Raw genomic sequence first — 13,219 nt, 5'->3', positions numbered from 1 at the left:
AAAGGGAAAAAAGCAGCAAAAGAGAGACAATCCGTAATGAGACAGCGAAGGAGAAAAGGAAAAGGAGTCCTGTTTGTTCTGCCACAAACAGAGGAAGAGGAAAGAAGGGAAAAAAGGATAAAGGTAGAGGATGTAATAAGCACTTCTGAGAGTGATTCTAATGTTAGAGAAGGAACCTCACGGAAACGTAAAAGAGCATAAACTTCAGAAGGGGAAGTTCCAGGGAAGAAAGCAGAGGGAAAAGGAAAAGTAAAGGATAAGTTTAAAAACTTGAAGCAAATTTCTGTGATGTAAATGAAAGTAAAAACCCTAGTGTGAGTGATAGTGACTTGTTAACTGAATAAAGACAGTGAACTGAACAGTTAACGAATCTTGGGAGAGAAGGAATGACCCATATTTTGTTGGTGGAAGTTGTCAAAGGGAAAAAAGCAGAAATGAAATGTCCAGTTGCAGTCAACTGGAAGAAAAAATGACTATGAAATGGGAACAGACATAAAGTGGAAAAAGAAACTAAAGTCATTGAAGATTTGAGATAGAGGGCGATGAGTTACGGATTATACTGTAAGAAGGGACAAAAGGGCAGCAATTGAGTTGGGATTTGAGAGAGTAGGAGTAGCAAGAGAATAGATTTCAAACTTAGCAGTAGGTTATGAGTTAGGGAATTTAAGATAAAAGAAGAAATCGGTGAGACAGACAATATCATTGAAAAACAGAAGGAACTAGAACATAGATATTTGGAAGACAAGAAGTCTCAGGTAAAAGTTGTGTCCACAAGCAATGTTATTAACTTGCTAAGTGATGATTCTTTGGATGATGCATCATCTGATAAAAGTGAAAAAACTGTTGGTGAAAATTATCAAATAAACAGATCATACGACCCAAAATATGGTCCTCATGCAGCTGATTCAGTGACTGATCCTTCTGCATGCTTTGAGCCATGTGGCCCACTTAAAACAGGAAAAAAAAAAAGAAAAGAAAACACAAGAAAAAGAAACGTAAAGAACAGCAGAGTGGGGATAGAGAATGATGCTTCATATGGGAATATAGCTGAGGAGAAGTCCCGTATTTAAAAGAGAGGGAGCATACAATTTTCCATTTGCAAAAAACCAAGAAGTACAAAGCAAGAATGCAGCCTGCCATAACCAGGGCAGCTGTGTTTTTTTGAAAGTGAAGATGAAATTAAATTTCCAGTAAAGAAAAGAGAGAGGAAGTTCCGCTCATGATGTTGAGGGTTTTTGCAACTGCTTCCAGTATATTTAGAAAGATTCTCAGCTTTCAGAGCAAAGCAGTAGAAAGGAAAATTTTAGACAGACACGTCAAAAATTGACAGAACCAGTTGTTGTTGAAATTGAAGGAGAATCTACACTACCTAGCAGTTCATCAGTTTTTGCTCCAAGTAGATATCAACCCCAAAGGAGACAAATTCCTAGTTTTAGTGACAGGCAGTTAAAGAAGCACAAAAGAGATGATTCAGATGTATTGTTCCCAGGGCAGGATATTGAAGAAGAAATACATCTGGGAGACAAATTTAGATATTCTACACCAGTCATGAAGAAGAAACCACCAGTACAAGTCCAAGATGATGAATGTGTACAGATGCTACGCTCTGAAGATTATTCATCAGTTGATAACAAGGCCATTTCCATTCCATCTCAGCCAGTTGGTGACACTGATGATTTAGCCACCTTCAAAAGAATTTGTGAAAATACTACCCTCATGGTTGTAAAGGTTGATCCAAGAAGGAGACCTCAAGTTAAACCTCAAGCGAGAGAAGCAAATAAGACAGGTAACACTCTAAACCTTGGTCCACCAAGCCCTTCAGACCACTCTACAGTAGATGTAAGTGAAGAAAGTAAACAGACCTTCCATAATCTGACAGTGATCGAAAATAGGGATATGCCTTTAATCATTCCAAGAGCTCGAAGGTCATTGCGAGGTTCTGAAGAAAGAAGTATAGGTGAGAGAAATACAAATTATGGTAATTCAGGAAATAATGTGGAGCAAGAGAACTGCTCCCAGTCTGGGAATGGCACATGCACGGAAGTTCCGCAATCACATGAATCTATAAATTCAGTACAAGACAGAAGAAACAGAAGTAAAAGTTGTGAAATTATTGAGAATAATATGGAAAGAACTCAATTGAACCATCCCAGTAATTCTAATTCAAGCCCAATGGATACAAACAGTAAGTTATCTACAAATAAGCCTGAATTTGGAATGCATTCGCATTACAGAAAAAAAAATAGGCCAAGGGTTTTTCAGTCTGTTGGTGCTGTTCTTGCCAATCTTAAGTACTCAAGTGAGGAAGGCAGAGAACCAATTGCTGAACCCACAACAGGCAAGGAAAAGGTTCATGAGGCAGCCCTTGAACAAAAACTGTCACAGGCAGAAGTGCATGCATCAAAACAGTCTTCTGATGCACATAAAGATTTCAGTACAGAAAGTAATAATGTACTCAAAGAAAATGTAAATCAAACTGATGGTTCAGGAGCAGTAGAGGATGATGACATTGTTCACTTGGAAAGTGATGAAGAAGAACATGTTGTCCAAACTAAAAATGTAGTACCTGAAACTTTAGATGTTTTAGACATCATTGAGGAGAGAAGAGAGAGGATGCAGGGATTGCAGAACTAGGAAATTAGGTGATGTGCAAAGACATCAAGAATTATGTTCTCAGAACAGTTTAAAAATATTCCAGGTGTCATGGAAGCTGTTCCAGAAGGGATACAGAGGTTTTCCAGAAATCCTGGCAAGAGACCATCTCAAGAGTTTCAATGAAGCAGCTTGTTCCAGAGCAAGAGACCATCTCACATAGAGAGAATGAGTTAATTTCAAAAGATAGTTTGAAAGAAAAGCAGGAGGTTACTCTTGATGATGAACAGAGTAATCAGCTTGTTTCACAAATTAGACAAGATATTTCAGTAAACAGAGCGCATAGTGTGCAAGAAGAAGCCAGTGATGTAGTGCCAGAGAACAGAGAAAATTTGATACTTGAAAGGAGAAAGAATGAAGACTTAGGAGAAATATCAGAAGTTGTATCAGGAGAAATTAAGGAGGTTGTGCTAGATGAGTTTCCTGAAGAAAAAAAGAGGTCCCCAATTAGAGATGAATTGTGTATTACTAAAGAAGTCAAAGAAAAAGTTGTGCAGAAAGTAGAGGATGAAGATATCAGAGTGGTGGTTGATGATGATGTTAATGTGCCGGGAAACCTAAATAATGACAGAGCTGTTGTAAATGAAAATGATGACAATAGATCAGAAGTGAAAGTTGTACCAGAAACTGAGGATTCTGCAAAAGGTTTGAAGGATGCTATAAAGAAGACAAAAATGGAGGTAAGATGTTAATTTATCTATATTACATTGTAAGTCTGACAAAATATATCCAGGTTTTAGGTTTCAATTAATGTGTATATTAAATATCATCCATTTCAGTAGTTCCCATCTTCCCTTCAGTATGAAATTGATTACTTCATATTTCCAGTTTATCTGTACAGACTCTTACATTACTCCTCTGGTTTCTCCAATCCCATGCTTGTCCTGGGGGGCTTAGGAGCTGGAGGCCAAAGTCCAATATTGGGGATCTCCCCTACCTTGGGCCTCTAGCCCTTACCCCACATGGGAACCCTGAATGATGGACTGTTTCTCTTCTACACATTTTAGGCTTACCATGGCCAATAATGAAGATTTTGTACCCTTATTCTTTTTACCAACTAGCCTCCCTGAATCTAACTTCTCTGGTTAACTGATTCCTGACTCTCCACTGCTACTATAAATTCCTCCTCCACACTCACTGTCAACATTACCATCCTGTATCATCTTCCTGGGTTATAACTCAGCCCTCAAAGGACACTCCTGTCTCTCTCCCAATATCCTCCACACAATCTCTTCCTGCATAATCTTCTTCATTTTCTGACTCCACCCTAATAACAAGTCTTCATCCTCACTGCCCCTCCCCTCCACAATAATGCCTCACTCACATCACTCCCTCTTCCTCCCGTCCTTGTCCATCTACAATGCCCACATCTACAAATCTTTTAACAACCCTTTTTAGTCCACCAAGTGGGATCAATTTTTTTTTTTTTTTTTTTTTTTTTTTTTTTTTTTTTTTTTTTGTTTGTTTGGTTTGTTTCCCCATGCAACCCCTTACTCTAACAATACCCTCCTCTTCCACCAATGTCTCCAAAAACAAGTAGGCAGAGTTTCCTTCTGCAGCCATTCCGATCATTCACACCTTATAACAGTTGCATCTGAGACCCTAGTTGATATTACTGGTAAACTTATTCCAGCCCAATCCACTCTTCCCTAATACTTTTACCAGAACTGTTTCCATATCCCTAGGTGATTACCCTGTCTATGCAAGGATTGGTCAGACTGTGAAAACAACTTGCTTGACTGCCTCATAGGCCATATTGATCCCAGCTTCATCAGTGTCAGAAGTATCCCAGTCAAAATTCTGTATCCAGATACACCACTTTCCTGGTGCATCTGGACATCTGAAATTCCTAAACATGACCCAAGAGAATACCCCCTGTCATTTACCGTCTAAACTCTACTCTCATTCTTTCTACATTCGGCGTGACTGCCGACATCCATCTTCCTCCTCCTCATATCAACCCCCTACCCCTCAACCCCAACTTTTTCTCATAGTTGGTGATTTAAACTGTCACCATAATCATTAGTATAATTCCCCAATTACTTCCTTAGGTAGTTTCCTGGAACACTTTCTCTCAAATACTTACTTTGTTCTTCTTAATTCAGACCCCCTACCCATTTTGACACATTTTGCATACCCAATCCTTTTCATGCCTTTAACTTTCTCTTTGCTCCCCTTTCCTTTATCTAGACTTTCATTGGTCAGTTTTGAACCATCTTTCTTATAATGATCACCTTCCTATTCCCCTTTCTCCTACTTCCTATGACTTGCTCCCCAACCCCTCATGCTGTTGCATTGATAAAGCAGACTGCAATACTTCACCTGTCTCTTTCCTCTTCCTCTTTCTTCATCATCCTTCTCTTCCACTTCAGACATATTTTCAGATATCACAGAGAGTGCTGCCTTTACAGCTATTCAATTATATCCAAATATGTTCCATGGTAGAACCGTGAATGCACTTCAGTTGAAGCATTCAGTAAGGAACAGTTATCTCTTCAAGTGAGACCACCCTAGCCAATTATCAGCCATTATCATATGTAAAGCATCCACTCATCTTTGCCTCACAGTCTGAAGCTCTGGTCACATCCAGCTGATGAAATTATGTTTCCACAATAACATCCTCAACCCTGTTTCTGGAGTCTGCATAAATCTATTTATTATCAGGAAAGTATCCCTCATCCAGCCCCCTACATATCCATACTACCCTCATTTCTGATCCTTTCCAAGTCACTGCTGAACTTGGTGCATATTTAAGCCAGGTCATTAGTGGCTTTCACCTTTCTTCCCACCTCTTTCCATTAAAACAGCCAAGAATGCACTCCCATCTTCTGTACCTTATCCTTTACAGAGTCTTATAATATCCCCTTTTCTTGTGTTCAACTCCTTTCTGTCTTAAAGTCATGGCACAACACCATGAAGACCTGACTCTATACATTATATTTAAAATTGGATCTTTTCCACCTATTTAAATTTTTTCTTCCCATTGGGAATTTTTACCGTAATTAACCCTTTCCCGGGGCCGGTAGTTTTTCTATTTCCCCGGGGCCCCGCCCGCCGGGGGTTTTTTCGTCTCCTAGCTGCGCGCCACTCCTTTCCAAATACCCAAAATCCCATTCTGTTTTTTCGTTTAATACTAACCCAGGATTTTGTTTTATTTTCAGTTTTTATTATTTTTCCCAAAAAGTCCCTACTTGCCTTTTCCTGAAAATGGGCGGGGGAAAAATTTTTTTTTGTTATATAGATCCCTAGTTGATCATTAAATTTTTATGCTGAAAAAATTAAACATGTGTGGCAAAATGGGAGTTGAAAACGTTTGGGTTTTTTTTTATTATTTATTTTTTTATTTATTTATTTATTTTTTAAATTTTTTTAAATTTTTTTTTTTTTTTTATTTTTTTTTGCTAAATTTAAAAAGGGGAAAGTTTTTTAAAAAAACCTTTTAAACACACTTTCAGTGGCAGAAAAATAATATTTTGTACATACACCATGGCATGTACGTACATGCCCCTGGGAGATGTCCCCCAGGGCCCTGGCAGTCTACATGCCCCCCCGTTGGAAAAGGGTTTTTAAAAAACTAGACCCCTTTACTCCCCCCAGTTTTTTAAAACCCTTACCCACCCCTTCCCGAAAACCCCGTAAAAATGCCCCCCTCCATCCGATAAACCTCCCATTTCCCGAAAATTTTCTGGGTGGAAAATACTAAAGAGAATGTTCAACTTCCCCTTAGTGTGGTACTTTGAATCTCAGCCCTTTCTCCCCACCCTTTTTAGGTTTTGGGTTTCCCCATACTTAAAATTTCAGCTATCCACTTCACATTTTTTAAAAAAGTATCACTCATCTTTTGCACACCATGACTAAAAATTTAAACTATATTAATATATTTTATATATAATATAAAATTATTATAATAAATAATATATTAAAATGTTTATATATTAATAATTATAATAATATATGTTATTAATATTTTATTTTATATATATATATATATATCTAAAACTATAATTAAAATATATAAATAATAAAATATCTTTTTATATTAAAATTATATATAAAATAAAAATATTATATATATTTATTATTATATATATATATATATTAAAATATATTTTATTAATATTATATATATTTTATAAAAAAAAATTTATATAATATTTTTATATATTATTTATATATATAATATATATATATATATAAATATATAAAATATATAAAAATTTTATATATATAATATTTAAAAATATATATATAATTTTTTATTAAAATATATAAAATATAAAAATATAATATTATATATAATATATAAAATATTCTATATATTTTAAATTATAAAATATAAATAAAATTTTATTCATCTTATAAAATATATATATATTTATATTATTAAAATTATATTATATAAAAGAAAATAAATATTTTATAAATTTTTATAAAAAAAAAAATATATATACAATATTATATTTAATTTTATATATATATATTTTTTATATATATAATATATTTATTTATATATATTTTCTTAATATTTAATTTTTTTTTAAAAATTATTTAAAACTTTTTAAAATTTAATTAAAATTATTTTAAATATTTAAAAAATTTAAAATAAAAATAATTAAATTAAATAAAAGATTGAAATTTTTAGTATTTTAATAATATTAAAGGGGAAAATTTATCTGGAAATTTTTTGGGGGGGGCAAAAAATTTACTTGGTTTCAAAAGGGTAGGGGTAAGGGGTTTAAAATGGGGGGAAAAATAGAAAATTAGGTTGAATTTTCTACCCCAAATTGCAAAAAGGGGAAAATTTTTTTTGGATTTTGCGGGGGTATCGGCCCGGGGATGGGGTTTAACCCGGATGGGGTTAGTCAAAAATTTTTTTCTGGCCACCTTTAAAAGTGGGGGGTTAAAGGGCGTTTTTAACCCTTTCCCTCAAATTTTTATATTGGGGGGAAAAAAAAAAATATTTTTTTTAATAAAAAAAAAAAATTTTTTAAGTTTAAAAAAAAAAAAAAATAAAAAAAAAAAAATTAAAATTAAAAAAAATAATAAAAAATACAAAACCAAAGTTTCAACTACATGGGGGGGCCCCACACTGCTTTTTTTATTCAGACTATAGACAAAAATGATAAAAATGGAGTTAATAAAAAACAAAAATATCCTTCAGTCCCCGATTTATCGGAAATAAAGGCAAGTGAGACTTTTAGAAAATAATGAAAACTGAAAATACAACATATCCTCGTAGTATTACGAAGAAACAGCATGGGATGCTGGTATTTGGCATGAGTGGTCGCGCATGCTAGGATGACGATATAAGCCCCCGGCAGCGAGGCCCGGGCCACTATGAATACTACCCGTCGGGAAAGGGTTAATTACGGCTGAAAATTGCCAATAGGAAGAACAATTAAAGTAGGTAGGAGATCCATATCTTACTATAATGTATAGAGTCAGGTCTTCATGTGTGTTGTGCCATGACTTTAAGACAGAAAGGAGTTGAACACAAGAAAAGGGGATATTATAAGACTCTGTAAAGGATAAGGTACAGAAGATGGGAGTGCATTCTTTGGCTGTTTTAATGGAAAAGAGGTGGGAAGAAAGGTGAAAGCCACTAATGACCTGGCTTAAATATGCACCAAGTTCAGCAGTGACTTGGAAAGGATCAGAAATGAGGGTAGTATGGATATGTAGGGGGCTGGATGAGGGATACTTTCCTGATAATAAATAGATTCTATGCAGACTCCAGAAACAGGGGTTGAGGATGTTATTGTGGAAACATAATTTCATCAGCTGGATGTGACAGAGCTTCAGACTGTGAGGCAAAGATGAGTGGATGCTTTTACATATGATAATGGCTGATAATTGGCTAGGGGTGTCTCACTTGAAGAGATAACTGTTCCTTACTGAATGCTTCAACTGAAGTGCATTCACGGTTCTACCATGGAACATATTTGGATATAATTGAATAGCTGTAAAGGCAGCACTCTCTGTGATATCTGAAAATATGTCTGAAGTGGAAGAGAAGGATGATGAAGAAAGAGGAAGAGGAAAGAGACAGGTGAAGTATTGCAGTCTGCTTTATCAATGCAACAGCATGAGGGGTTGAGGAGCAAGTCATAGGAAGTAGGAGAAAGGGGAATAGGAAGGTGATCATTATAAGAAAGATGGTTCAAAACTGACCAATGAAAGTCTAGATAAAGGAAAGGGGAGCAAAGAGAAAGTTAAAGGCATGAAAAGGATTGGGTATGCAAAATGTGTCAAAATGGGTAGGGGGTCTGAATTAAGAAGAACAAAGTAAGTATTTGAGAGAAAGTGTTCCAGGAAACTACCTAAGGAAGTAATTGGGGAATTATACTAATGATTATGGTGACAGTTTAAATCACCAACTATGAGAAAAAGTTGGGGTTGAGGGGTAGGGGGTTGATATGAGGAGGAGGAAGATGGATGTCGGCAGTCACGCCGAATGTAGAAAGAATGAGAGTAGAGTTTAGACGGTAAATGACAGGGGGTATTCTCTTGGGTCATGTTTAGGAATTTCAGATGTCCAGATGCACCAGGAAAGTGGTGTATCTGGATACAGAATTTTGACTGGGATACTTCTGACACTGATGAAGCTGGGATCAATATGGCCTATGAGGCAGTCAAGCAAGTTGTTTTCACAGTCTGACCAATCCTTGTCATAGACAGGGTAATCACCTAGGGATATGGAAACAGTTCTGGTAAAAGTATTTAGGGAAGAGTGGGATTGGGCTGGAATAAGTTTACCAGTAATATCAACTAGGGTCTCAGATGCAACTGTTATAAGGTGTGAATGATCGGAATGGCTGCAGAAGGAAACTCTGCCTACTTGTTTTTGGAGACATTGGTGGAAGAGGAGGGTATTGTTAGAGTAAGGGGTTGCATGGGGAAAACAAACAAACAAAAAAAAAACAAACAAACAAAAAAAAAAAAAAAAAAAAAAAAAAAAAATTGATCCCACTTGGCTGGACTAAAAAGGGTTGTTAAAAGATTTGTAGATGTGGGCATTGTAGATGGACAAGGACGGGAGGAAGAGGGAGTGATGTGGAGTGAGGCATTATTGTGGAGGGGAGGGCAGTGAGGATGAAGACTTGTTATTAGGGTGGAGTCAGAAAATGAAGAAGATTATGCAGGAAGAGATTGTGTGGAGGATATTGGGAGAGAGACAGGAGTGTCCTTTGAGGGCTGAGTTATAACCCAGGAAGATGATACAGGATGGTAATGTTGACAGTGAGTGTGGAGGAGGAATTTATAGTAGCAGTGGAGAGTCAGGAATCAGTTAACCAGAGAAGTTAGATTCAGGGAGGCTAGTTGGTAAAAAGAATAAGGGTACAAAATCTTCATTATTGGCCATGGTAAGCCTAAAATGTGTAGAAGAGAAACAGTCCATCATTCAGGGTTCCCATGTGGGGTAAGGGCTAGAGGCCCAAGGTAGGGGAGATCCCCAATATTGGACTTTAGCCTCCAGCTCCTAAGCCCCCCAGGACAAGCATGGGATTGGAGAAACCAGAGAGTAATGTAAGAGTCTGTACAGATAAACTGGAAATATGAAGTAATCAATTTCATACTGAAGGGAAGATGGGAACTACTGAAATGGATGATATTTAATATACACATTAATTGAAACCTAAAACCTGGATATATTTTTGTCAGACTTACAATGTAATATAGATAAATTAACATCTTACCTCCATTTTTGTCTTCTTTATAGCATCCTTCAAACCTTTTGCAGAATCCTCAGTTTCTGGTACAACTTTCACTTCTGATCTATTGTCATCATTTTCATTTACAACAGCTCTGTCATTATTTAGGTTTCCCGGCACATTAACATCATCATCAACCACCACTCTGATATCTTCATCCTCTACTTTCTGCACAACTTTTTCTTTGACTTCTTTAGTAATACACAATTCATCTCTAATTGGGGACCTCTTTTTTTCTTCAGGAAACTCATCTAGCACAACCTCCTCTTCCTTTCCCTTAATTTCTCCTGATACAACTTCTGATATTTCTCCTAAGTCTTCATTCTTTCTCCTTTCAAGTATCAAATTTTCTCTGTTCTCTGGCACTACATCACTGGCTTCTTCTTGCACACTATGCGCTCTGTTTACTGAAATATCTTGTCTAATTTGTGAAACAAGCTGATTACTCTGTTCATCATCAAGAGTAACCTCCTGCTTTTCTTTCAAACTATCTTTTGAAATTAACTCATTCTCTCTATGTGAGATGGTCTCTTGCTCTGGAACAAGCTGCTTCATTGAAACTCCTCCTCCTAGCACCTTTGCCAGGATTTCTGGAAAACCTCTGTATCCTTCTGGAACAGCTTCCATGACACCTGGAATATTTTTAAACTGTTCTGAGAACATAATTTCTTGATGTCTTTGCACATCACCTAATTTCCCTAGTTCTGCAATTCCCTGCATCCTCTCTCTTCTCTCCTCAATGATGTCTAAAACATCTAAAGTTTCAGGTACTACATTTTTAGTTTGGACAACATGTTCTTCTTCATCACTTTCCAAGTGAACAATGTCATCATCCTCTACTGCTCCTGAACCATCAGTTTGATTTACATTTTCTTTGAGTACATTATTACTCTCTGTACTGAAATCTTTATGTGCATCAGAAGACTGTTTTGATGCATGCACTTCTGCCTGTGACAGTTTTTGTTCAAGGGCTGCCTCATGAACCTTTTCCTTGCCTGTTGTGGGTTCAGCAATTGGTTCTCTGCCTTCCTCACTTGAGTACTTAAGATTGGCAAGAACAGCACCAACAGACTGAAAAACCCTTGGCCTATTTTTTTTTCTGTAATGCGAATGCATTCCAAATTCAGGCTTATTTGTAGATAACTTACTGTTTGTATCCATTGGGCTTGAATTAGAATTACTGGGATGGTTCAATTGAGTTCTTTCCATATTATTCTCAATAATTTCACAACTTTTACTTCTGTTTCTTCTGTCTTGTACTGAATTTATAGATTCATGTGATTGCGGAACTTCCGTGCATGTGCCATTCCCAGACTGGGAGCAGTTCTCTTGCTCCACATTATTTCCTGAATTACCATAATTTGTATTTCTCTCACCTATACTTCTTTCTTCAGAACCTCGCAATGACCTTCGAGCTCTTGGAATGATTAAAGGCATATCCCTATTTTCGATCACTGTCAGATTATGGAAGGTCTGTTTACTTTCTTCACTTACATCTACTGTAGAGTGGTCTGAAGGGCTTGGTGGACCAAGGTTTAGAGTGTTACCTGTCTTATTTGCTTCTCTCGCTTGAGGTTTAACTTGAGGTCTCCTTCTTGGATCAACCTTTACAACCATGAGGGTAGTATTTTCACAAATTCTTTTGAAGGTGGCTAAATCATCAGTGTCACCAACTGGCTGAGATGGAATGGAAATGGCCTTGTTATCAACTGATGAATAATCTTCAGAGCGTAGCATCTGTACACATTCATCATCTTGGACTTGTACTGGTGGTTTCTTCTTCATGACTGGTGTAGAATATCTAAATTTGTCTCCCAGATGTATTTCTTCTTCAATATCCTGCCCTGGGAACAATACATCTGAATCATCTCTTTTGTGCTTCTTTAACTGCCTGTCACTAAAACTAGGAATTTGTCTCCTTTGGGGTTGATATCTACTTGGAGCAAAAACTGATGAACTGCTAGGTAGTGTAGATTCTCCTTCAATTTCAACAACAACTGGTTCTGTCAATCTTTGACGTGTCTGTCTAAAACTTTCCTTTCTACTGCTTTGCTCTGAAAGCTGAGAATCTTTTCTAAATATACTGGAAGCAGTTGCAAGAACCTCAACATCATGAGCGGAACTTCCTCTCTCTTTTTCATTACTGGAAATTATTTCATCTTCACTTTCAAAAAACACATGCTTGCCCTGGTTTATGGCAGGCTGCATTCCTTGCTTTGTACTTCTTGGTTTTGCAAATGGAAAATTGTATGCTACCTCTCTATTAAATACTGACTTCTCCTCAGCTATATTCCCATATGAAGCATCATTCTCTATCACACTCTGCTGTTCATTACGTTTCTTTTTCTTGTGTTTTCTTATTCTTTTTTTCTTTCCTGTTTTAAGTGGGCCACATGGCTCAAAGCATGCAGAAGGATCAGTCACTGAATCAGCTGCATGAGGACCATCATCTTGTTCGTATGATCTGATATTTGATAATTTTTCACCAACAGTTTTTTCACTTTTATCAGATGATGCATCATCCAAAGAATCATCACTTAGCAAGTTAATAACATTGCTTGTGGACACAACTTTTACCTGAGACTTCTTGTCTTCCAAATATCTATGTTCTAGTTCCTTCTGTTTTTCAATGATATTGTCTGTCTCACCTGATTTCTTCTTTGATCTTAAATTCCCTAACTCATAACCTACTGCTAAGTTTTGAAATCTATTTCTCTTGCTACTCCTACTCTCTTCAAATCCCAACTCAATCTGCTGCCCTTTTGTCCCTTTCTTACAGTATAACTCCTGTAACTCATCGCCATCTATCTCAAATTCTTCAATGACTTTAGTTTTCTTTTTCCACTTGATGTCTG

At 36.4% G+C, this 13,219-nt stretch overlaps 1 protein-coding gene across 1 annotated transcript in view; it reads right to left on the bottom strand.

The window, feature by feature from the left end:
- LOC119583346 overlaps positions 1 to 13,219 on the bottom strand; it is a gene marked incomplete in the record, with an annotated part of 28,054 nt that overhangs the window by 8,491 nt on the left and 6,344 nt on the right. The window contains 1 exon segment of the mRNA XM_037931818.1: positions 10,350 to 13,219. This exon segment is cut by the window's right edge and continues 542 nt beyond it. Coding sequence (XP_037787746.1) covers positions 10,350 to 13,219 — 2,870 coding nt within the window.

The sequence above is a fragment of the Penaeus monodon genome, chromosome 17, assembly GCF_015228065.2.
Source record: "Penaeus monodon isolate SGIC_2016 chromosome 17, NSTDA_Pmon_1, whole genome shotgun sequence".
Lineage (NCBI taxonomy): Eukaryota > Metazoa > Arthropoda > Malacostraca > Decapoda > Penaeidae > Penaeus > Penaeus monodon.
This window is presented reverse-complemented; position numbering and strand designations above follow the sequence as displayed.